This window comes from Lampris incognitus, chromosome 6 (assembly GCF_029633865.1).
Source record: "Lampris incognitus isolate fLamInc1 chromosome 6, fLamInc1.hap2, whole genome shotgun sequence".
Taxonomy (NCBI): Eukaryota; Metazoa; Chordata; class Actinopteri; order Lampriformes; family Lampridae; genus Lampris; species Lampris incognitus.
The window spans coordinates 6591708-6618970 of NC_079216.1; the positions used below are offsets into that span (position 1 = coordinate 6591708).

At 45.5% G+C, this 27263-nt stretch overlaps 1 protein-coding gene across 2 annotated transcripts in view; it reads right to left on the reverse strand.

Annotated features, from left to right (window-relative positions):
* Positions 1-357: 357 nt before the first annotated feature.
* Positions 358-27263, reverse strand: part of shisal1b (shisa like 1b) — a 69480-nt gene continuing 42574 nt past the window's right edge. Inside the window, exons 2-4 of one of the 2 annotated variants that reach the window (XM_056282579.1) lie at positions 26378-26591; positions 14751-15053; positions 358-980 (exon numbers count right to left, since the gene is read on the reverse strand). In XM_056282579.1, coding sequence (XP_056138554.1) covers position 980; positions 14751-15053; positions 26378-26591 — 518 coding nt within the window. In that variant the 3' untranslated portion in view covers positions 358-979. Of the gene's footprint in view, positions 981-14746; positions 15054-26377; positions 26592-27263 lie in introns of those variants that run through there. The other variant, XM_056282580.1, reaches the window with a different exon arrangement.

A 27263-nucleotide genomic window follows, 5' to 3' on the forward strand; every position in this document is an offset into this window, starting at 1 on the left:
AAAATAATGTGTTTTGACCAAGGTCAGCAGGACGCCAGCTCTCCTTACTGTTTACGCAGGCACCCCTGATCAACTGACGTTTGAGTTTTGGGTGAGATAAAATATCGACGCGTTCTTCAAGAAGCCCTTTCCTCACCTTCACCGAGCCTTTAGGAAATCTTGATGACCTTATGTAAAAACGTGGTGATGTACAGCAGGTAAACTGTATGGCATTTTGTCCTTGTCTGGCAAGTTACAATATAGAGAAATGACTCTGTTTTTCTTTCTTTTTCTACAGAAAAGCAATTGAGAGCATTTCATAAGACATGTTGATTCTCAACATGGCTGGAGTTTTTTTTTTTTCCGCTGTTCGTTTTTTTCAAACAAGTAAGAAAAGGTATCCTACGTGAGACGCTCAGCATCACACTTGGCGCTAACCGGTTCAGAATGTTGACCACTCACACAATTCTCTAAGTCACGTAAATAAATCACCAAATGGGTAAACCCAACGACTGTGCCTAATTGCTACTCAACACAAACTTGACACAGTAGTGTAATAGACACTTTATATCTAGAAAGATATGTATTTTTTTTTATTTTTTTTTTAGAAACAGGCGAGACTCCTTGCTTCCACCTGCAGTTCATCCAGATTCGTGCGGGGGCACGACCTCCAGTGCCTACCTGCCATTTTCAGGGTTCATCGAGCAGCTGTGACCAGTTCAGCCAGTCTTGCTGCTGCCTCTGTGGTTTTCTGAGCAGCAGGGACAAGGTCCTTCTTTGCGGTTGTCATTGTTAGTTTCTATTGGCCGTGCCGGCCCACTCGCTGCTGCAGGTCTGCTGGTGTTTTGTGCTCAGAAAGAAATGGATGGTCGACGTCAAATGACTTGCTCCAGAAAGGCAAGCCCATGTTACAGAGTCGTGTCCGTTGATCCAGAGGTGCGTCTCCCCGTATGGTGAACAAGGTGCTGCTACTCTCCTGTTCCTCTGCTTACAGCATCAATCTGTCAAAAAAGGAAGACAACATTGTCAGAGGGGCAGCATCACTGACCCTAAACTGAATTGTGACAGCTAAATCTGACAGGGGAAGTAATGGAGCCTCGCTCCATGCTCTCGCCGAAAGGCCTCAGCTCTTTCTGTCTAACAATATGTGCAGGTTTTTTTCCCCCTCCTTTTTTCTCCCAGTTGTATCCAGCTAATTACCCCACTCAGCCATCCTGATCTCTGCTCCACCCCCTCCGCTGATCCGGGGAGGGCTGCAGACTACCACATGCCTCTTCCGATACATGTGGAGTCGCCAGCTGCTTCTTTTCACCCGACAGTGAGGAGTTTCACCAGGTAGACGTAGCGCGTGGGAGGATCACGCTATTCCCCCCAGTTCCCCCTCCCCCTCGAACAGGCGCCCTGACTGACCAGAGGAGGCGCTAGTGCAGCGACCAGGACACAGACCCACATCCGGCTTCCCACCTGCAGACGCGGCCAATTGCGCCTGTAGGGACATCTGACCAAGCTGGAGGTAACACGGGGATTTGAACTGGTGATCCCCGTGTTGGTAGGCAACGGAATAGACCGCTACGCTACCCGGATGCCAGCTGAATATGTGCAGGTTTTGGTCTGCTACAGCTCAGTCTCGAAAGCGTGACACCAGTTCTACCAGAGATGGCAGTTACATTCTCAATTAAGGGGCAATACTAATATTTCCTTTGGTGGCACATCTGTATTTGGCCCTTTGGATATGAGAAGCCATCAACTGGCACGTGTTATATCCCAGATGCACTGGCAGGTGATGGAACAGGTACATTGATAGGGATGATATGGATTTGAGGAAAAACTGAGCGGTGTTTTATAATGTCAGACATGACTAGGCAGATGAGATTTGGAGTAAACCAAAGATGCATACTCGGTGTGAGATTAAACATGACCATTTTACAGAGGAAGAAAGATAACTTGGTATATTGTCACTTTATGTTAGGCCGGTAGGTGTGGTCTAAGGGAGTAGAAAATGAGTATAATTTTGTTCAGTATTGTCCTTTTTTATGGAAGATCGGTGATCTGCTGTTTAGTAATGATTAATTAACTCACAACAACAGAAGTGACTGAAGAAGAGAGTTAGGTTTGTGATTTATTTAGCAGAAGCATGAGACCTGAAGAAGAAGGCATTGTACCAGTAAAGATGTGAGATGTTCTGCTTCTTGTGTAGGCGTATTTATAATTTTCCCAAGCAGCCTAGCTGGAAGCTATATTTTGTCTTTACAAGAAAGGTGGTGTTCTATGTTTTTGTAAAAGTACCTTTTAATCCCATGTGGGATGAGCCACAAGGGGGCGTGACACTTGAAATATTCATTCATTCATTCATGTCTATCATACTCGTCAATCAGATAACAAACAGTAGGTATCTGGCTTGCTTGGTGCTTCTATTAAGAGTGCCGTCATCCTAAATTTGGCTATTCCCAACTGTAGCTCTCAACAAAAAAAGGAAAACATGGACGCTTTCTCCGCACTGGCTGTTTTTAAGTCATGAGGACGCGGTATTAAAGGTCATGAAGTTCCACTGAGGGTCTTCTTTTGCTGTGTGGGATAATAACACATTGTGCAGCAGTGACACGCTCTCTACGGCAGATTGGATTTGTCCCCGGATAAGTCTGTGTGCTCTGGGCTTCTCGGCCCCCCGGTGACCTTTGCGTAAACAAAACATTGGCTAAAATGGTTTAGAAAAGGACAAAATGCAACTTGATTGGGGAAAAAAACCCCAAAAACAACACAAACACAATTGAGAAGAGAGCAGTCCTGCATTTTAGAAAGCAGTTTAGTTTGCTGAAGGAATTAAGAGTGAGTAATTCTCTAGGAGAAACGCTTCACATCCCCCTCTCTCCCCACTGAATTACGTCCACCTCCCACAGCCGCCTCCTCTTCCAACTTGTTAAAGCGAAGAAAGACCTTCTTACCTCATTTCTTATACTGTAAATGATAACTGCAGGGTTATGGGAATATTGGTTATGTTTACTGCAGGGAGCTGCAGCACTGACCTTCACACTCCCTGCTGTTTGGTTTTGCTCTTATCTGGGCTAACTATGAATATTAGCTTGTTTTATGGCTGCACTTAATGTGAGTCATCGTGTAGGACTACACGGTGGTGATAAGACCATCAGTCTAATTCCTAGAATGTAATGTAATCCCGATTTATCAGGTCTACATATTCCAATAGTGGATCTCAAATGGCAAAAAAAGCCAAACAAACTAAACACGCACGATACACTGAGCACAAAAAACACGCAACACAAGGGCGTCCGGGTGGCGTGGCGGTCTATTCTGTTGTCTACCAACACGGGGGTCGCCCATTCGAATCCCACGTGTCACCTCCGGCTTGGTCGGGCGTCCCTACAGAAACTATTGTCCGTATCTGCGGGTGGGAAGCCGGATGTGGGTATGTGTCCTGGTCACCGCACTAGCGCCTCCTCTGGTCGGTCAGGGCGCCTGTTCAGGGGGGAGGGGGAACCGGGGGGGCATAGCGTGATCCTCCCACGCGCTACGTCCCCCCGGCGAAATTCCTCACTGTCAGGTGAAAAGAAGCGGCTGGCGACTCCACATGTATCGGAGGAGGCATGCGGTAGTCTGCAGCCCTCCCCGGATCGGCAGAGGGGGTGGAGCAGAGACCGGGGACGGCTCGGAAGAGTGGGGTAATTGGCCGGGTACAAATGGGGAGAAAAGGGGGGAAATAAAAAAAAAACCATGCAACACTTTTCAGTGCTAACGTTAACTCTATACTTTCTCTCTTTAAGAACTAAGTAAAACTGCTCCATGTTCTTCCTTCTAAAACTTGAGCAGAACTTTGTGCTCGGCTGTCTGCTGCTGCATCTCTGATGTTAATTAGCTCCCACTCCACATGGTGGGTGTTGCTCTAATTGGACAAGGTCTGGCCACGCTGTTCTGTGGACTGACAGGGCAGGCGTGATTTCATAATTTACCACGCTATTATTGCCTCGTGAAAAGAAAGCCGTCGGTCAAATTTGTGTCTCAAAGCTGAATGTGACTATACGCGGGAGGAGGGGCTGAGTTCTCAAGGAACAAAAGAAATGAAGCTGCGTTGTTTCCCTGTCAGACAAACTGGCAGGTGTGGAGGCACTTCATCTAAAGATGGCGATCTTCAGCTTATTTGAATCTTGCTCGTCTTTTTTTTTTTTTTTGATTTCCCCCCCTTTTACCTCCCCAACTGTACCTGTCCAATTACCCCACTCTTCCGAGCCGTCCCGGTCTCTGCTCCACCCCTTCTGCCGATCCGGGGAGGGCTGCAGACTACTACATGCCTCCTCCGATACATGTGGAGTCGCCAGCTGCTTCTTTTCACCTGACAGTGAGGAGTTTCACCAGGGGGATGTAGCACGTGGGAGGATCACGCTATTCCCCCTAGTCCCCCCCCCGAACAGGCGCCCCGACCAACCAGAGGAGGCACTAGTGCAGCGACCAGGACATATACCCACATCAGCTTCCCACCCGCAGACACCGCGAATTTTGTCTGTAAGGGCACCCGACCAAGCCAGAGGTAACACAGGGATTCAAACCCCAGATCCCCATGCTGGTAGGCAACGGAATAGACTGCTACACCACCCAGACGCCCAGGCTCACACTGCTTTGTCCTTAAACGTCTTTTTGAGCCGACAAGATTCTGCAAGATTACACAAAATTTGAGACGTGAATGAAACTCCTCACCTGACAGTGTGGAGTTTCATTCACGTCTCAAATTTCATTCACGCCAGGGGGACGTAGCGCGTGGGAAGATCAAGCTATTCCCCCAGTCCCCCCCAGAACAGGCGCCCCTACTGACCAGAGGAGGCGCTAGTGCAGCGACCAGGACACATACCCACATCCGGCTTCCCACCCGCAGACACGGCCAATTGTGTCTGTAGGGACGCCCGACCAAGCCAGAGGTAACACGGGGATTCGAACCCCAGATCCCCGCGTTGGTAGGCAACGGAATAGACCACTACGCTACCCAGACGCCGGGTCTGTGACTTCCTACTTGTTGTGCTTGGTCGACAGTATATTTGATGGATCACACCTGTGTATATAGTATGTCACTTCTGGCAAGCTTCAGATGGGCGCCTTGCCTGAAACATGTGTGAGAGAAAAAAAAAGATTATTTAAAAAGTATTAACGGGAGTATTCCGCTGAACTTTGCTGTGTATTTCGTGTCGAATTCAGCATCTAGTTCAAGCTAAAATCACAGTGGGCTGGTTTCATGAACACATATTCAGCCCGGTCTTGGACTAAACTGATTTTTGTTTGGAGAATCTTCATTCAAATTTCAGTTAACCTGTGGCCAGGAAACCGGCCCATGCAGTTGAGCACGTTTCCTTTTCATAAAGTCCTCATCCACAGCAACGTAAGGTATGGTGACCTGAGTAAGTGATGGGAAAGTCTTATTCGTCGGATGGCACGATGGCTGACAATGCTGAAACAGCAGCGTGGCGACAACTGAGGAGTCGATGGTGGTGAATGTGGTGAAACAGGCGGTTTATCCAGGTCAGACGAGCTTCCAAACCGACCTCAGAGGGAGGGATGGAAGACAGCAGGAAGCTCCACCGTGAGCTGCTGCCAAACATTTCACTAATTACCACCGAACTCGGTGTGTAGAAGGCTCATCTGACATTGCTCACACCTCGTTTTGGCCTCACTTTCTATTGTGGACGGACACTCACTGTACCGCGCAACAATATCGATTTTATCTTTATCCGCCCAATTACCCCACTCTTCTGAGCCGTCTCAGTTGCTGCTCCACCCCCGCTGCTGATCCGGGGAGGGCAGCAGACTACCACATGCCTCCTCCGATACACGTGGAGTCGCCAGCCGCTTCCTTTCACCTGACAGCGAGGAGTTTCGCCAGGGGGGACGTAGCACATGGGAGGATCACGCTATTCCCCTCAGTTTCCCCCTCCCCGCTGAACAAGCGCCCCGACCAACCAGAGGAGGTGCTAGTGCAGCGACCAGGTCACATACCCACATCCGACTTCCCACCCGCAGACACAGCCAATTGGGCCTGCAGGGACGCCTGACCAAGCTGGAGCTAACATGGGGACTCGAACTGGCGATCCTCGTGTTGGTAGGCAACGGAACAGACCGCCTCACCACCCGCACGCCCCCCCCCCCCATATCTTTATATTTTGGTGAAATATCAAGCATTAGCACTAAAATTCTGCATAACCAAGCGATCCAGCAGGCCAGTGTTATGTACATATTGATATCACATATAATCTTATTTTACGTTTGGTTTTGTGACGTTATATCGTCTGAACCGTTGTTTTTAAAGATCACCGTGAGCAATGCAGAGACATTCAAGTCAATACATACAAGCATGTGAAGACTTGGGGTGAGAGTTACATAAAATCCTACTATCTGAGAAGGTGCTTGACAGTAAGACAGATTATGATCAATCCAGCTTCAAGTAATTTAACGTTAACTCCCCCAAAATAAAAGACCCAGAGGAAAGGGACAGCCTCATTTTTGTCTCGAGTTAGTGTAACCCTCTTAGCCTCGCTCAGCACCGGGATATATTCGTTCAAAGCGTGCGGTAAACCCTGACCCAAATTATAACTGCGGATCGGCTTTTTTTTTAAGGAGGCTTGGGGGAAGAATATCAGCTTAGACACACTAATGCAATCAATGTGAAAGAGCTGATAACGGCGAAAACTACCAGACGCCTCGAAATCTCTGCCGTCTCCGCTGCTCTTCGGTGCCACGAGGCTCGAGGGGAGTGATTTACTCCTGGGTGGGGACAGTTGGTGTGGGCATAAACAGCAGACCTATCCAGACTTTTGGTGTTCTAACAGCTGGATTCGTCCTTTGGTGCTCTAATGCCGCGCAGTGCATCATGGGTAATATGCTGGGAGAGTCCTGAAACAGCTGTGTTTACTGCCATTTAAGGGATTAAAAAGGAAATCCCCCAGAGAACTGATGTCATATGTGTGTGTGTGTGTGTTCATGGCATTGAGACGGGCTGGTGCATCTCTCATCGAAAGGTCTTGGGTCCTTTTTATCCAATGGTATTTGCAGGTTTTGACCCTGTGTAGTTCAATTTGAGAAGTGTGACACCGATTCGACCAGCGATGCGGGTTAAATTCTTAATGAAATGGCATATAATTGTGTCTCTCCACCTGGTGCATCTGTATTTGCCACTTTGGTTTATGGTTATGGTTATATTCTGACTGTACTTGTGAGTCAGGTTTTGATAATATCTGGCTAGACTTGTGCTTCTATTAAAGGCAACATCATGTTAATCTTAAACATATGTTCACTGGCTATTCCCAGCTCTAACTTGCCAAGAGCAGAGACATTGTACCCTTTCTGGCAAACCACATTATCCCAACTTGGCAGAGACTTGCTCACAAATGGATCATTCACTGTCGGATGAGAACCGATAATAAAGTTTTTTTTTTTAATTTGTTCGAACCCAACTGAATACCTGAATAGCAAACTTTAATAAAGGATATCCGTAGCGAGAAAGTAATAACAGACCCCCGGGCCACCCACGCTGAACCCACTAGACGCATCTGAAGCGCCACATAGCAGCCTTCTCACACGGCGTCAAGGTAAACAGTGTTCCCACACGTCAAACGCTACTTGCCTTACTTTCCCTGGAGAAAAAAGGATTTCTGCGGAGATTATTTGATACTTTGACTGGGTGTTGAGACTATTGTGCCGTACCGTGTGAGCGTCTATGATGGGGTCCCGACACGCCGTGCAACTGGGTTGTTTTTAGATGCCGCTGCGCTAGTTGTGGGATGTGACCCTATTTCTGCTAGTTTACATTTGGCCAACAGATGTTTGACTAAAAAGTGGACTTGGTTGCCTCAGCCATTACCCAACGTCCTCTCTGGGGATAAAGTTTAGTCCCCCGCCCCTGCAAGAGAACCAAAGGCCATCTGATGACGCATTGTGTGGGCAACATCTACTGTAGGCAGTTCAAGCAAGGCAGCGTTGCCTACTATTACCACTAAAAAGGCATATTTATGATTACATGCTGAAAAGTCCTGTAAGTGCTCCATTGTGCAAAGTGCAAACTTGTCAGTTCACACAGCAGTCACATGGCTTTTTTGCTTTGAAAGCATGCTATTCTAATCTTGCCCCAGAAAAACGGAGGGAGAATCTTGCTTGTGACTGCCCTGGGTCAAGTACACCTCTCTGACAGGGATGTGAATGACTATGTAAAATATTCGTAGCTTTCAACTCTTATAGCTTGTGAATACCCTCCGTATCAGGAATCAGGGACACTTTGTCATTTCACCTCATGTACTTGCAAACATGAAGTGAAATGAAACGCCATTTCCCCCAGCCCACAGCAGTGCAACATACAGACAAAAACACATTTAAGAACTACAAGAACACATATATTCAAACTAACACATGTATCCAAACCAAAAGAAAAAGAAAAAAAAATCACTGTCCAACAAATGCCAGCCTGGATGACTGTTGGAACCGCTGGTCTGCATGGACTAGCAGTTAGCCTAGCCTGCCCGGATTACGCGTCCCGTCAGACCGCCCTCCGCATTTCCTCCTTGGGTGCAGCTCCAGGCAGGGGCCGTGGTCAGATGAAGCAGACCAAGCCCTCCCAGCTGATCGAGCGCCAGCTCTCCCAGCCAGACACCCTTGATACACCTGCCCGCACTCCACACGACGACATCAAAAACACCAGACAATGACAGGCGAGGCCACCGCCAGACTGCTCTCGGTGTTACCGGAACTGCCGGTCTGCATGGGCTAGCAGTTAGCTTAGCCTGCCCCGCTTCTGCATCCTGTCAGACCGCCCTCAGTGTTACCTCCTCGGGTACATTTCGGGGCAAGGCTGCAGTCCCTGGGCCCACAGCGCAGCAGACCAAGCTGTCGCAGTTGATCCAGCGCCAGCCCTCAGCCAACAAATGAAGACAAAAATGTAGACGCAGATGTGGACAAAGACACTGCATGGATGGTACTGGGTGAGGCTGGCACAAATGTGAATTCACGCCACCATCTACCCACACCGGTACTAGATGAGGCTGCTGCGAACATGAATTCGCGTTGTCATCTTCCCACACCGGAAGCAGTGAGACGGTGGAAGCCATAGCATACTTATCATTTTCCCAGCAAGACAGTCTTTGCCAGTACTTCAGAGTTAGTCGTTCTTGTTCTCTTAAATTTGTCATCTTGATATGACAAGTCAATGGGGAAGGAACCCAGCGAGCACTAGACTCAATTTCAATGTGGTGACTCTGCATTAGCTCTCATCCAACTCTGATTATATCAGACTAAATGTAGCCCACTTGTAGACCAAACGACTTTAACTTTCTTTGATACACAATGTTGTTTCTCAGTTATGTGTCAGGATGTCTAAGCTAAAGGCGTCTAGGCTTTTTAGCCTAGCATGTCAGGGCTAAAACTGGGTTGAAAAGTGAAAGGCTAGTGGACGTCTAAAGGTGGCTCTACACTTGGCGAGAATTGGGCCGATTCTTGCGTCGGGCTAACTGAAGCCAAAGGAGGCAGATAACTGGTGGCAGATTATCCTCTAGTGTGAAAGGACTCAAGACTCTAGATTCTGCCACCCCGCTGAGTCCTGACCAGTCTTTGAGTCTTTACAGCAGACTTCTTTAAAGCATGTTTGATTTTGTCAAGACTGTGTTGTGTTGTTTGAATGGGTCAAAGACCGGCTGTGTCAACAGCCAAAGAGATTGAGGCTTTGGAACATAAACAGAACAGGCAGGACATGCAGACATTTTATCAACAATAAATTCTACCAGCACACATAAGGAAAAACATTTCATAACAATGGTCAAGACAATGGCTATTGTAGCTGCCATTACTCTCTATGTAGTAAAGCGTTGAAGCGGTCTTCTCTCAAGCCATGTCTTCTTCACTGTGCAACCCCACCCCCTTTTTTTTCTCCCCAATTGCATTTGGCCAATTACCCCACTCTCCGAGCCGTCGCGGTCACTGCTCCACCCCCTCAGCCGATCCCGGGAGGGCTGCAGACAACCACATGCCTCCTCTGATACATGTGGAGTTGCCAGGTGCTTCTTTTCATCTGACAGTGAGGAGTTTCACCAGGGGGACGTAGTGTGCGGGAGGATCACGCTATTCCTCCTAGTTCCCCCTCCCCCCTGAACAGGCGCCCCGACCAACCAGAGGAGGCACTAGTGCAGCGATCAAGACACATACCCACATCCAGCTCCCCACCCACAGACATGGCCAATTTTGTCTGTAGGGACACCCGACCAAGCCGGAGGTAACACAGGGATTCAAACCGCCGACCCCCATGCTGGTAGGCAGCGGAATAGACCGCTACGCTACCTGGATGCCCAAGCTCGCACTTTTCTGCTGTGCTCTTTGTTCTTAAACTTCTTTTTTGAACCGACAAGATTCCACAAAATTTGAGACGTGAATGATCGGGTTAGTGAGTCCTTACGTGTGAAACTCAACCTGTTCGCTGTAGCCTAGTGTGAAGAGGATCAAGACAGCATGCAAGACTGATCATTAAGACCAGTCTTTAAATTTGAACAGCTTGCATGAGCAAAAACTGGTTCAGTCCTCAAATGTAGAACCGCCTTAAATCTTAGCCTAACAGGTTACTACTAAAACAAAGGCAAATGTAAGCATTTTAGCTTAATATACTGTCCTGTGTTGTGTATCTTAGACATTTGAAGTTGTTTGGGCGACACATAATTATGCAATAACTAATTAATTAAATAATTTGGTCTAAAAGTGGGCTATGTTTAGCTGGCGATACTGTATAATCAGCTAGATCAGCGCTAACATGTAGCCGCCACGTTGATACCAGATCTAGTGCTCAATGGGAAGGTACAATCACTCATGTGCTACTTCAGCAGGTATTACTAAGAAGGCAGTGTTATTAGCATGTGTTAGCAAGAAGTTAACATTATAAGCAGGTATCATCAGCATGCCCTAACCCAAAGGCCACCTTTGTCGTCATTCACTAGGATGAGTTCTGCTCCAGTTCGGATGCCTTTTTATAGACAAGCTCTCGCTAAAGCTGGAGGGATGCCAACATAGGTCAACCTACCCAGTCTGAGATTGATGATATTTCTCAAACTGCATTGACTCTCTGTCTAATGAGGAGCCTCGGTGGACGCGTGTACTCTTGGTTAAGTACATTTCCACCAGCCGGGCGGCCCTGGGATCTCTTTCTCTACCACTGAGGTGATTCTCTCTGTGTCGGGGCCCCGACTAGTTCAGTCCACCCATTTGTCAAGCCTCTGCCCTCATTAAAATATCATGGCCATGGAGAGAAAAAGACAGAAATCTGCCCGTGGGAAGCGGCTCCAAGGCCCCGGTGAGACAGATTGGGAACAGCATCTGAACCGAATGAAAAATTGACTGCTCACAATTTCGATTTTGTTTTGCCAATCGTGCCTGATTCCTGCTGCACCGCCAAAGGTTGAACCACGGATCATGTCTGCTGAGGTTAAAGGTGATCCCAGGGGAGCCGGCTGTTTGTCAGAGTTCACTCCCCTCATCTCTGTACATGATCTTGCATGTTTTACTAAAAACTTTAAATCATAACAAACCGAGAGATGAACAACCGTAACCCGAGTCACTCCCCTTCAAGGCAGAGAAGAGAAACTGAAAGGTCAGCAACAAGACAGTGGTTTCTCACAAAAGGAGGAAAGAAAAATTCATCATCACCATTTTCTAATTTGACTCTGAGTCAAGACGGTCAGGTTGCCCCTGGCTGGCGCTGCAGAGTGCACTTCATTAATAATGACAGTTGCATAATGAGGTGGCTTGAATGAATGGTAGAGGAAAGGTTGGTATTGAGACGGAGTGCAGCTATTTTTGAGATGAAAGACAAATACGAGTCAGGCGCTCAGGGCAAACTGATCTGCTAATGGATTACAGTGTGGGGGAATTCATCAAGTATTGATATCAAGGCTGAATTTTCCAAGTCAAAGGTCAAATATATCCTGAACTGAATTCATCTGTTACCTCTTAATTGCTGTGAAGTGAAAGGAAAGTGTATTGCTGTTATGTTGGAGGGTGTGTGTGCGCACGTGCACATTCACTCATAATTGGAGGACAGTAGATGTAATTGAGTTGCTATATTTCCACTGATGTGTTTTATGCAAATTTGGAAGTAGCTAATGAGAAGCTGAACGGAAATGCTAAATTTCAGCAAAAATCCTAAACGTCGGAAAAAAGGCTTTACACATAATTGAGGTGGAAATGTTAATGTACTGATTAGATGAAGATGCACAGAAGGCGATGGAACCAGAATTTTTGAATAAAAGACATCTCTGATTACGGATAAATGATGATGAATGGGAGATAAAGCCAAAAGCCATTGCTTCAGCCATTATAATTTTCTTTTTTGGACCCCCCCCAATTGTACCTGGCCAATTAACCCACTCTTCCAAGCCATCCCAGTCATTGCTCCATCCCCTGCCGATGGGGAGGGCTGCAGACTACCACATGCCTGCTCTGATACATGTGGAGTCGCCAGCCGATTCTTTTCACCTGACAGTGAGGAGTTTCACCAGGGGGATGTAGCGCTTGGGAGGATCATGCTATTCTCCCCAGTTCCCCCACGCCCCCGAACAGGCCTCCCGACTGACCAGAGGAGGCGCTAGTGCAGCATCCAGGACCAGGATTCCCGCCCACAGACATGGCCAATTGTGTCTGTAGGGTTCGCCCGACCAAGCCGGAGGTAACACGGGGATTCGAACCGGCGAGCCCTGTGTTGGTAGGCAATGGAATAGAGCGCCACTCTACCCGGACGCCTCAGCCATTATAACTCTGATCCTTGCATTACCTTATTTTCATCTCTTGAACAGCGTGGCATACAAATAGCTGGCGGTGACATAGCTGCTTACTGGCACACCAGCTGATGGAAACTCAATGACTCGTACTTTCCTTCGTCAGCTGCCCCAAAACTCGCTTAAAGTTTACGCAGCGTTTTGATAGAAACGTCGCTAATTGGGAGCTGAATATGAAACGTGGCGATACAGAGTCCCAGCTAATGGCTTGTGATAAGGTAAAAAAGTACAGATGCCACAGTCTGTTCAAATACACATGACGCTAATTAAATAGCACAAGTCGCACAGCACAAAGTGAAAAACACACAGATTAACATTAGCTACACAGAGGCAAAGGAACAGTGAAAAATTGGGTAATTTCCATTTGTTGACACCCCGAGCTAGTTTAGAATTTGACCTAGTTCTTCAGTATTTTGCACTACAATTACACCCGGCTGCCTTATGGGTTTTTTAATCATTGCCAGCCTCTGTTGTGTAGTGTGCTAATGATGTGTTACTTTAATAGCCTGGATCGTTTCATCAACGCCAGACATACTCTGACTGCTGATCACTGTAGCTTCACAACAATCAGAACCTGTTTTTATCTGCCAAGTACGTCTTCACACACCGGAGAGTCACCGACCTCATGCCCTGCTCACTGTGACGCTTGTAGACGACATGGACATTTAAGAGCAGCAAAAAAAAAAATCAGAAGAGATAAGTCATAAAGTCAAAAGTAGCAAATTCCCAAATGGTGTAGTTGTAGTAAGTGAACAGAGTAACAAACAGTAACTGTATTTCCATCCATGTGTTTTATGTGAATTTTGTCCTTTCAAATACAAAAGGCTCAATGGAAACATTAAATGATAAATAAAATCCCCAAAATTTGCATAATTTTTTTCACACTAGACAGACATTTTATTTGATAAAATGGAATGTGAGACATTGCAATGAAAACACATTAACCTAATAATAAAAAAAAAAGAGTTGTGAAAGGAATTAAATTACTAGATCAGCTGTTTCTTTATCTTAACTTCAAGTTAAGCGCTCATTTTGTGTGTGTGTACGCGTAATACTTTCATTCAGCTTCCCTTTTGGACAGTATTAAATGTTCCCATCAGATGACCCAGTAGGTCAGGGGTGGCTAACCATGTGCCATGGAGAGCCATGTGTATGCAGGTTTTCATTCCAGCTGGACTCTACACCAGGTGATTTCACTGATTAGCAACCCTCCAGCCAAAGAGGAACAATGTGTCGGTGAAATCACCTGGTGTGGAGTCCGGCTGGAATGAAAACCTGCCTACACATGGCTCTCCATGGCACATGGTTAGCCACCGCTGCAATAGAGCAATAAAAACTTGTCGGTTGTAAATCAGTTCTTCATCGACTGTCCATCTTTCTCAGTGGTGTTACATCATAGAGTGTTGTTTCCCAAGCTTGAGCACTGGATTGGAGGAAACTGACATAGGACACATAGACCTACTTTCATGATATCCATCCATCCATTATCCGAACCGCTTATCCTGCTCTCAGGGATGCTGGAGCCTATCCCAGCAGTCATTGGGCGGCAGGCGGGGAAACACCCTGGACAGGCCACCAGGCCATCACAGGGCTGACACACACACACACACATTCACACCTAGGGACAATCTAGTATGGCCGATTCACCTGACCTACATGTCTTTGGACTGTGGGAGGAAACCGGAGCATCCGGAAGAAATCCATGCAGACAAAGGGAGAACAGGCAAACTCCACACAGAGGACGTCCCGGGATGACCCCCAAGGTTGGACTACCCCAGGGCTCGAACCCAGGACCTTCTTGCCGTGAGGCAACCGCGCTAATCACTGCACCACTGTGCCGCCCACTTGCATGATATTATCTGTTTAAACTGATTTGATGGAAACGCATTAGAATTCGTGTTGTGTTTGGTTTTTCGCATCATTGAATTATTTGCTTTGAATTTCTTGGGACGCTGGATGGAAACGTGACCAGTGACTCACCAGGCGGTGGATGTGTTGTGAGCTAGGAGCGTGGGGCTGTGGCTCTCCCCTCGCAGGCTGTGTCTGGGCTGGAAGTGGCCAGGGATCATGGGTTGGACCTGACCCTGGGCTTCGCTCTCCTCCGGGAGGGATTGGTGCCACTGACTCCGGGCCTTTTTCAGCCAGCGACCCCCAAGGCCCCACTTCTCCAGGTAGACCCGGCACAGCTCATAGTTGATGGCCGAATAGTACAGGAAGTCCAGAGCCAGAAGCACCATCACGAAGAAGCCGTAGATCCAAACGCCAATCAGGGCAGTGTAGTTACTGCAGAGAGAGCGAGGGATAGAATTATTATTCTTTCTTTCATTTCACACTCAAAATGATGAAATGTTGGATTTACTTAAAAATGTTATGTCAATTGGTTCTGCACAACTGTTAGGTAAACATGAATTCCTTGAGCACATATTGATAATGTAGGTTGCTTAGAAGTTACTTAACACAGTTATGTAGAAACATTTGGGAAAACACTTTTAAGTGAATCCAACACCTCCTTTGAAAAATATAGTGAAGAACACTTCCTTCTCCCATAATACAAAGCCATTAGATACACTTACTTTTCAAAAATCTACCAAAAAGTAGACATGTTCCACGATTTATGTACCAATGACAAAATCTGTATTCTCCTTGGAGGAAAATCTTGAAACTTTATAATCAAAATCTGTGCACAAATATGTACTGTCCTGCCATCATCTTACAAACACATGAACACTGTAATCTTTTGTCTAACAAGCATGTGTATATATTTTTTTTGAAGAAGTTGTTTATTGGGATTTTTGATGAAAATCAAATCAAGGAACAAGTGTATAAGTTACATACAATATATACACTTGACCCCCCACCCCAAAACATCTCATTGATTAACGAAAAACACACAAACAAACAAAAACAGGAGTGACAGCTATGGTAATCAGATAAAGTAAACAGTGCATTTCCATTTAGACATATAAAGTACAGCGCATGTGCAGACAATAGAGCAGTAAAAACATGAAGTGTGTCATACAAATGTAGAGCATAGCTTAAAAATACTAGATATTGTCAATGTAAAAGTACATACTATATTATCAAATTCCTATATAGGACATGCTAGGAGAGGATTCATGAGTGAGTGTGTTGCAGATATTCACTTTCGAGAAGACATAGAAAAAGGCCCTAGATTTTGTAGAGTTCATAGAGCTTACATTTGAGGCTATATGTTAGTTTTTTCAGTGCAAGACAGGATCATAGTTCTTTAAGCCAGTGGCTGATATGAGGACATGACACATTTTTCCAGAAGATAGAGATCAGGCGTTTCGTGTGAATTAAGCAGAGATCAAGCATTTTAATCTCATGTCTTCTCAAAGATAGATTTTCAGGGTATAGGCCCAAGATGTAGAGTTTGGGACTGAGAGAGATGGGTTGAGTAATTACTTTGGAAATTGAAATTACTACTTCTTTCCAAAATGTTTGCATCTTCTCACAATCCCAAATACAGTGGAAAAGGTTCCTTTATGAGTTTAGTACATAACACAGGTGTGCATAATGTCTGGATTACATTTATTTATCTTTACAGGGGTAATGTACATTCTCATTATCTATTTGCATTGAATCAGTTTAAGTCTAGAATTTAACGAGAGGCTTTGGGCCTTAGTGCATACCCGACTCCATTCACAATACAGAACATTCTCATACAAATCGTCACTCCATTATGTTCTTTTGGAGTCAGAGATGATTCTTTAGACTAAAATGAGAATATATAAAGTAGAGAGATCTGTCCTCTACTATGTTGGTGCTGGGTCGCGAACTGTTCTAGTACTATTACAGGGGGACACTTAAGTGAATGATTTTGCTTTGAACTCATAAAGCTGCGTAGTTGTAAGTATTTAAAGATGTGGGACGGCAGAACATTGTGCTTTTCTTTGAGCTTATTAAATGACATCAATAATGTCCATTATAACGAGCTATGATCCTATTGATGCCTTTTTGTGACCATTACTTGACTCCTAGATCATTCTCCCTAGGTCTGAAGTCTGCGTTACCCCAAATAGGGGAGAAGCGTGATAGAGGTGGAATTTCGCTTAGAGCATTCTACACCTCATGCCATATCAAGTCAAGTCAGTTTTATTTGTATAGCCTAATATCAAAAATGACAAATTTGCCTCAAGGGGCTTTACAGCAACAGAGTATTTCTAACAAATGGGTTGAGTGATTTTCTTTGAATTCTTACAAGAATCAGAATACAAGTAGGCATTTAAACCTAGCCCGTTTGAGGCCAATGATTTGATTTTTACCCAGGGTAAATGCGGTTTCGAAGGAACTCACAAGAAGGCAGCTGTTAATTGGGCTGACCAATAGTACCATAATAGGTTTGTTACCTTTAGGCCCCCTCTGTCATATGGGAGATATAGTAAAGTGAGGCAAAAGTTGGGCGTCTATTGTTCCAGATGAAATTGGCGAAGCCTTTCTTCATATTTGGGAAAAACTTCAGATGGGGTGTGAGTGGGATAGATTGAAATAAGTATAGAAATTTGGGAAGGACGTTCATTTTGCAATCGATTAAGGAAAAGGGAAGAGAAATCCATCTGCTTAAAGATTCACTCACTTTTGATATGACTGGATCATAATTGGCAGGGATTAACGTGCTCAGATGAGGGGTAATAAAAATACGAAGATAATTAAATCCTTTGGAAGTATTCATGAAGGGATGTTGAATTGTGAGATGGAGTCTTTCCTGTTAATTGAGAAAGAGGATAGAATATTTAGTTTTATTGACTCGATACCCTAAGAATTTCCCAAATCTCTTAATCATATCAGTGAGAGCTGAAATAGACTGATCCAGGTCTGTCAGAAAAAGAAGCGCATCATCTGCATATGATGTGCTACATCAGCAGTTCAAATTCCTCTAATGGGGTGATATCTAATAGTGTTGGCCATGGGTTCTAACGCTAAAACAAATACCAGGGGGGCCAGAGGGCCCCCTTTATGTGTTCCATGGTACAGATCGAACAGTTCAGAAATAATGTTATTGGTCACAACTTCTGCCACTGGTCAAAAGCACAGAATTCTAACCTACTGGATAGTCAACACTGAAACCAAAACGAGAGAGTACTTCGAATAAATATGACCATTCATCTCTACTACTACTACTACTACTTCCGACTGCTCCCGTTAGGGGTCGCCACAGTGGATCTTCCGTTTCCATCTCTTCCTGTCCTCTGCATCGTCCTCTGTCACACCAGCCACCTGCATGTCCCCCCTCAACACATCCATAAACTTCCTCTTTTCCTCTTCCTTGGCAGCTCCATATTCAGCATCCTTCTCCCAATTTACCCAGCATCTCTTCCACACGTCTAAGCCATTTCAGTCTGGCCTCTCTTGCTTTGTCTCCAAACCGTCCAACCTGAGCTGTCCCTCTAATATAATCGTTCCTAATCCTGTCCTTCTTCATCACTCCCAATGAAGATCTTAGCATCTTCAACTCTGCCCCCTCCAGCGCCATCTCCTGGCTTTTCATCAGTGCCAGTTTCTCCAAACCATATAACATAGCTGGTCTCACAACCATCTTGTAAACCTTCCCTTTAACTCTTGCTGGTACCCTTCTGTCACAAATCACTCCTTACACTCTTCTCCACCCACTCCACCCTGCCTGCACTCCCTGTTACTTTAGACAGTTGACCCCAAGTATTTAAACTCATATGCCTTCGTCACCGCTACTCCTTGCATCCTCACCATTCCACTGTCCTCCCTCTCATTCACCTATAGGTATTCCGTCTTGCTTCTACCGACTTTCATTCCTCTCCTCTCCAGTGCATACCTCCACCTCTCCAGGCTGTCCTCAACCTGCACCCTACTCTCACTATAGATCACAATGTCGTCCACGGAGACTCCTGCCTGATCTCGTCCTTCAACCTGTCCATCACCATTGCAAACAAGAAAGGGCTCAGAGCCGATTCTTGAAGTAATCCCACCCCCACCTCGAACCCATCTGTCATTCCAACTGCACACCTCACCATTGTCACATTTCCCTCATACATATCCTGCACCACGCCTACATTCTTCTCTGCAACTCCCGACTTCCTCATACAATACCACACCTCCTCTCTCGGCACCCTGTCGTATGCTTTCTCTAAATCCACAAAGACACAATGCAACTTCTTCTGGCCTTCTCTATACTTGTCCATCAACATTCTCAAAGCAAACATCGCATCTGTAGTGCTCTGTTGTGGACCGTTCAGCTCTATCGAATAGTATTTCAGCATCGATTGACAGAATACTGGCATCTTGTGCCTCTTTCACAAGTTATAAATAATTTTTTTTCTTTTTATAAATCCATTCTGATCTATACCTATTACAGATGGGAGGCATTTCTCCAATCTTAAGGCTAAGATTTTAGCTAATATCTTAGCATCTGAGTTCAAGAGATATAGGTCTAAAACACTCAATTTTGGTGGGTGGCTTATACGGTTTTAAAATCAATGTGATTAATGCGCTTCTTAGAGAAGGAGGCAGACATCGATTTTGAAAAGACTCCTCGTACATATCCTTCAATGGGCTTACCAGTTTGTCCTTAAATAGTTCATAGATTTCAATTGGAAGTGCAGCAGACCAGCAGATTTCCCTCCTTTCATGTGCGTCATGGCTTCTAGAATTTCACAACCTTCGAGCACGTGGTCAAGCTGAGATTTACCGTCTGCTGACAAGGAAGGGATTTGAAGTTTATTTTTAGTTTTATAGTGATGATTCCCTCCTCCACAGACCTTTAACCAAAGCTGATTGGTTGAACAGGGAGGGATATCCGGTAGTGTGACATCACCGTTAAACCAAAACAATGGCAGGTATCAAAGGAGGCAACACAACACAGGATGAAACATAAAATTGATTTATACCAATGGTTTTTGCTCACTGTATTCTTATTTTGTTTATTATGTCCACCAGGTGGTAGCTTGGAGACATCTGTTGTTTTTCTAACTAACTTTAGATCGAACTTCTGTCTGACAAAAGCGTTCTCATGCCTGTGATTGACTAACCCTAACCTTAACCAATCAGAGGCAGAATTACCCGTAGCGCTGTTGGGAAAAACTGACCTATCAGCCCAATATTTTTTTGTACACAGTTATGACTGTATGATAAAGGACCTCTCGTAGTTGCAGAGATTAAAAACCTTTTGAAAAATGTGTGTTCTTGCTATTTGCCGGTCCCTCTCTTAATTTACCCTCTAGCTCGCTCGACCACAGCTGTGATCTGCCTTTTGTCTGAAGCCAGAGCTGATCTAACTGTGGTTTTCTGGAACATTAGTGAAGGCAGAGCTACTACACTGTGACCAAAATGGTCGTATAGCAAACCTTTTCTTTTTGGAAAGTGCAAGTTCATATTAAACTTGGTCGCATTCGTGCGAGTGTCCACCTTGGAGGCTGCACATCCACAGACTGACATGCAAAACGTTTGCATTAGTTAAACGTTTTAGCTTGAGTGCTGCATATTCAAAATTTTTTTTCCAAATTTACAATTCAATCAACTTGGGCGCTGCGCAAAAGTCTAATAATGGGAGGAAAAACACTGTTTTTTCTGTCCGTGTGTGTATCTGTGCGCTGCTAATCTCGCGTACTACCGGACCTATCAGCCTAATAATGTTTGTGCAAAGTTATGGCTGTATGATCAAGGACTTCTTGAGGCTGCGGTGATTCAAAACCTTTGAAAAACTTGTTGTTTACCCCAGCTGAGTGCTAACTGCTCAGCTGGTTTTTTGCCCAAGTCCGAGCACCGGAGAAGGGAAGATATACCTGGCGGGGATCTGCACTCTACGAAGTGCACTCTTCTACTTTTCCTTGTTTCCATTTCCAGATATTTCTTTACTTTGTGAACGTGTCACTTCCCTCTAGGCCACATGTGAGCGCTAAGTTCATGTATGGTATGAGGATATGTAAGAAATGCATGCATTGTCTACCACCTCAGGAATCATTGAAATTACAATTTTTAATTCAAGTATTGTTTACAGCAGTCTTTTACACTTGTAATTGCTATTCTTAATGATATGCAGACAAAGGTGCTTCGGTTGGCCAGTTTTGCTGACAGCATGACTTCACATGGTCTTACTTGTCAGTGCCGTCTTAGAACTTAAAACTGTCCTTTTCTAAACAGAGTGCATTGTCTTGATTATAATTCAAACTATCTCTGGTTGGAAGCAGAAATTAGGCTAACCAGCACCGGCTTGCGTAAGACCTACCCATCAAGGTGACCTTGAACTGGTCTGGTCTCTCAGGGGCTTCTGTAAACCTATTCAGAAACCGAAACCAAAGTCTGTAGTTCAGCTAACTGGTATCCAGAGTCAATATGTATATAGGCAGGGTTGTACTGAGCATGTATGCTTTGCATTAAAAAAAGATTTACCACAAAAAAAACCCTTCATCCATCTGTTCCGTTAGCTACCTTTTTTATGAGGAATTTCATTAGTACTTGTTGATCTGTCTCATTTGGACAAATCTAACTTTGCTAAATTTGTGATCCGGGTTTCCACCTCAAACTGATTTTTGTGTAATGTGGGAATGAATTTCCTCTCAGCCTGACAACGTCCATAGATTTACAACAAGGCAAACCGTTACCAATAGTTTCATACTACATTAAAGAAGGAGCCCTTGAGAAGATAGCCATAATAAATGTCTTTGTGAGTGATGTATGATTTAATGCAGTTAGGCGAGTTATTGGAGGATACCACTAAAAGAAGGTGATTCAGTCTTGTTTGAATGCGACACTCATCCATCCATCCATCCAACCAACCATTATCTACGCCCACTTAATCCAATTCAGGGTCTTGGAGGCACTCAACATCCATTAAGGGGAAAAGAAAATGTGTTACTGACATTTTTTCCTGGTATTTAGAGACAGAGTATTCAAGAAATAACCCCCAAACAGATGAATTTAGTGAGAGATCCATCCTTTGTCATACACAAACACTTCCTAGAGTCTTTGACTAAAGTCATTGAAGCTTATTTAAAAACAGTCGCCCGAATTCTTCAAGTCCACTACCCAAATTGAATCCGTTTCTGCTGGAGAGTGATGTGGCCTTGGGGATATCTATCTGACTAAATGGTTTGAAATGCATTTGAGTCGCTTGAATGAGCACCACAGCGGGCATATACTTTAACAGCACCGAAATCTAAATGTGTTTTTAATTGCATTTACCTCTCCTCACCTCTTTTAAGTCACTGCTCACGGTTGGTCGGTAATTTAATTTGTCTGTTTAGCCGGTTTTGAGGGCAGCAAAGCCTTCCATACCAAGGGAACTTTCCAGCTAAGCAAACCAGAAGATGCAGGTAGTCTGTGGAGGAGTGAATCATCACTACAAAACTAAAACAAATGTTATGTAATAGTAAACGTGACAACTTCAGGGGGGAGAAAGAGATGCAATTGATTTTCTGTCAGTTGTACTTGTGGATTTTCGTGGTGTTTTTCCAACATTATTCTCAGATGGCTCATTCCCACTGCCAATTCGTTTCGAGCCCATTTCAGCTATGGATTCACTTATTCATTCATTACTTCACTGTCTTTATTCATTCATTCCAGATCAGAGTCACAGGAGGCTGGGGTCTATCCCAGCATGCATTGGGTGGATCGCAGACAATATGGACAGGTTGTGAGTCCAACAAAAGGCCCAAATAGCTGCACAATCATTCACAATAGTGGTGTAATTGAGGGTAAACACATAAATGCAGTTTATCCACCTCTTTATTTACAGACCATGGTTGACTCATCTGTTTTTAGGGCCAACATGAATCCTCATTACACAGGTTCATAGTATACATCAAAGTAAATAGCATTAAAGTGATGTAAGTTGAATAGAAAAGTGTATTTCTTTTTTTTTGAGGGGGGTATTTTCCCCCACTTTTCTCCCCAATTGTACCTGGCCAATCACCTGCTCTCTGAGCCGTCCCGGTCTCTGCTCCACCCCCTCTGCCAACCCGGCGAGGGCTGCAGACTACCATATGCCTCCTCCGATACATGTGGAGTCGCCAGCCGCTTCTTTTCACCTGACAGTGAGGAGTTTCGCCAGGTGGACGTAGCGCATGGGAGGATCACGCTATTCCCCCTAGTTCCCCCTCGAACAGGTGCCCCGACCGACGAGAGGAGGCGCTAGTGCAGCGACCAGGACATATACTCACATCTGGCTTCCCACCCAGACACAGCCAATTGTGTCTGTAGGGACACCCGACCAAGCCGAGGTAACACGAGGATTTGAACCGGCGATCCACGTGTTGGTAGGCAACGAAATAGACCGCTACACTACCCAGATAACCCGAGAATAGTATATTTCAATGGGAAAATACATATTAATGCTTCTCGGAAAAAAATTGAACACGTCAGTGTAGTTACATTTTTTGACACCCCCCCCCCCCCCCCACCGCATCCGGCCAATTACTCCACTCTTCCGCTGCTCCACCCCCTCTGCCGATCCGGGGAGGGCTGCAGACTACCACATGCAGGTGCGCGGCAAGATGTTTTAAATAAGGCGGCTGCCAACTAAAACGAAAAGTTGTGGCGAGCTGGCGTGGAAGGCACGGGAGTTGCGATTAAAAAGAGATCTCTGCCTGACTGGTCAGGTTTTAAATCTTAAAACCCGGAAGTAAGCTGACATTTTTTAAAACGATAGGTTCCATCAGCTCTTCCTCTATGGGCGACAAGAAAAGGTTTTTTTGTTGTCCGTCTCAAATAGAGATATGGCTGTTTTGTTCTGTGAAATAAAACTAATCGTTAAATCTTAACTTGTGAATTTTGCAGCACTTATGTAGTATCTGTGGTGTTAATGCTTCAAACTCGTGTTCATTTTTGAAGATTATAACATAGAACAAGATGTCCATACACACTGTTTCAGACGTTTAACCAAAATCCTATATAATTTAGACAGTCAAAACAGATAAACTGTGTTGGCCTGCAAAAAAAAATCCCTCTACGAGAGGAACTACTGCACATGTACTTCAATACGTGGACGGTAAAACCCCTCCGAGGCAAATATCTATCTTACCTTGAATGGTAATAAAGTTTTAATCTCTGTCCACTTCAACCAGGCAGGTGGAGAGGGGGGAAGGAGACAGGTTATGGGCAGTTTAACTCGCCGCGGTGGCGTTAGAAATAGAAATATCATTCTCCCGGCCCCGCTGTCCAGTAAAGCCAAGATTAAACAGCTCCCCACCAGGCGACCTGCCGCTCAAATGAAATATCACGACCTGCGAGGCAGTGTGGCAAGCCAGAAGCAGAGTCCCGCTGAGAGGACATTAGTGGAGAGACAGCGGCATTTTTGTCACCCACACCGCCTTCTGAGAGCTCCCGTGAAGCCAGAGGACCAGTTCCCTCCATCGCCAACCTCCACGGTGGAGTGGCGAGTGTATTAAGACCATTTGTCCACACGGGACGATGGAATGGTACAGCTTGGTGTGGTCAGACGTAACACAACATAAAACATTTACCTACGTGCTTAGCATGTATGTACTGTCTGTCTGTCTGTTTGTATTTACTATCAGTAAGTATGTAGGTGTGAGTGTCAATTGTATCTGGCCAATTACCCCACTCTTCCGAGCCATCCCGGTCGCTGCTCCATCCCCCCTGCCAATCCGGGGAGGGCTGCAGACTACCACATGCCTTCTCCAATACATGTGGAGTCGCCAGCCGCTTCTTTTCACCTGACAGTAAAGAGTAACGCCAGGGGGCCGTAGTGCGTGGGAGGATCACGCTATTCCCCCCAGTTCCCCCTCTCCCCTGAACAGGCGCCCTGACTGACCAGAGGAGGCGCTAGTGAAGCGAACAGGACACATACCCAGCTTCCCACCCGCAGACACGGCCAATTGTGTCTGAGCCCGACCAAGCCGGAGGTAACACGGGGATTCAACCCGCCAATCCTCGTGTTGGTAGGCAACAGAATAGACCGCTTACGCTACCTGGATGCCCCATGGCCGTCTTTTTTACAGATGTATCTGTACTCATGTCCTTATGTATGTGTACATGTACTGTATGCATGTGTATAAAATGTATGTAGTGTGTTATTATAGTCTGATATACCGTAGTACGACTGTTTACAGCATTAGACAGTGCCATGACTCCTCACACAGGATTGTGTACGACGGCACAGTCCACAGTGCAGTGTGATGGTGATACTAGATGGAGTATCCTGCTCTTGACACCTAGCTGCTCCGGTGCGCTGCCATGTGGAGGCGTCATATTCACACCACACCGGTTGCTTTCAGCATCTCTCTAGTCCCGCTGTACCGTGGGTGTAGATCAATGGCAGCGCACCCTTTTGTGCAGAAGGCAAATGATGTCAATAAGTGTTACACTGTCCGGGGGGGGGGGGGGGGCAGAGGAGCTAGCCCGTGAGAGGCTCTTTCTGTCTCATTTGAGGAGATGTCACTCCTGAAAGGCTGGAGGCAGCTGTTTTCCCATCGTTTCGCCTCACTGTTCACTCTCAGAACTCTGCAAGAGCTTCCACTTGACCGCACCGTATTTTCCAACAGCGTGGCTCCGATTCATTGAAATTGAAAATCCACTGAGGGCCACCGACACCTGGAGTTTGATGTAATTCTGTCAATCATTTTTTAATTTCACTTTGGTCATCTGTTTATGTTAACATAATCTAATTTGTTTGTTTGTTGTATTAGCTTTTATTTGCAGTTCCTTCACTGTTTTTGTTGCAGGATGGATTATTATGATCATTATTACAGTTGTGTTTACTATTTAACACTAGAATTTCTGTATTCTGGTGATAGGTTGATATTTGGTTCTACTGAACAATACATGTTCTCTAACTACACTGCAATTCAAATCTTCATGAAGAATGTGCTCGCAAGGATGGTCTTCATGAGGTACAACTACGGTATTATTGTGCAGTTTAAATGATTTTCCACAGTTCATAATTCACAGATAATGGATAAATATAAGAACATCCATCCATCCATTATCCAAGCCGCTTATCCTAAGCAGGGTCATGGGATGCTGGAGCCTATCCCAGCAGTCATTGGGCGGCAGGTGGGGGGACACCCTGGACAGGATGCCAGGCAATCACAGGGCCAACACATTCACACGTAGGGACAATTTAGTTTGGCCGGTTTGTCTGACCTACATGTCTTTGGACTGCGGGAAGAAACTGGAGCACCCGGAAGAAACCCACACGGACATGGGGAGAACATGCAAACTCCACACAGAGGATGACCCGGGACGACCCCCAAGGTTGATATAAGAACATTGTGACATTAATTGCTACCAGTGCCAGGATTACAGACCCAGTATGAATGGCCCACCTTTGGGACCAGAAACACCATGGGCCCTCGCCCAGAAAAAAGTGAAATCTGAATTTGCTTATTATCTATGATAGTTGTACATTCAGTAAAGTGGCTTTCATTCATCCATTCTTTAATTCCTTAGGGAATTAAAGATTCTTGCCAACCCATTGAATGGATGGGTGCTTGACAGAGTAGATGTCTAACACATTGTATGGGGGTACTATAATTGGGGGCACAGAACCCATTATTCCTAGTGGGATAATTCAGCAGAGCTGCTCCTACAATTACCACACATTTTGTCATTACCAGTCACTAATATACTATTTTCAAATTATTTTTATGACTCACTTGTGTGCGTAGCCATCGGCGGTGGTGGTGAGGTTGATTTGCATGACCGTCTGGAACTCCGTCTCGTTGCAGCAGTATTTGAAGGCTGTGTTGTTGTGGTGGCAGCAGAACATGTAGGTCTTGTTGTCTGAAAGGCGCGGACAGTGGAAGCCGAAGTGGTAGCGTCCCTTGTGGTCGGAGTACGGTTCACACACTCGGTAATGAGCTGAGAGGGCTGTGGAGGAGAGAGAGAGGAGTCTTAGGGATGCTGAAAACGCTGAGAAACCAGAAGGAAGTTCTTCGTCATCTAGGATACTGGTTCACAATCAGGTCCTCAGGTACCACCCGCACTGCCGGTTTTCCGTTCTACCAGGTAGCTCATTACAGCCACCTGTTGTTCCAGTTAGTCCAGCCTTCTATAAGGGTGGTTTTAGTCCTGAAACAACAGGTGAATGTAATGAACTACCTTGCAGAACAGAAAACCAACTGTATTGGTGGTACCTGAGGACCTGATTAAGAACAGCTGGTATGGAGGTTTACTCGGATCAGTGACCATCCATCCATCCATTATCCAAACCGCTTATCCTGCTCTCAGAGTCGCGGGGATGCTGGAGCCTATCCCAGCAGTCATTATGTGGCAGGTGTGGCAACACCGTGAACAGGCCACCAGGCCATCACACACACACACACATTCACACCTAGGGACAATTTAGTACGGCTGATTCACCTGACCTATATGTCTTTGGACTGTGGGAGGAAACCGGAGCACCCGGAGGAAACCCACGCAGACACGGGGAGAACATGCAATCTCCACACAGAGGACGATCCGGGACGATCCCCAAGGTTGGGCTACCCCGGGGCTCGAACCCAGGACCTTCTTGCTGTGAGGCGACTGCACTAACCACTG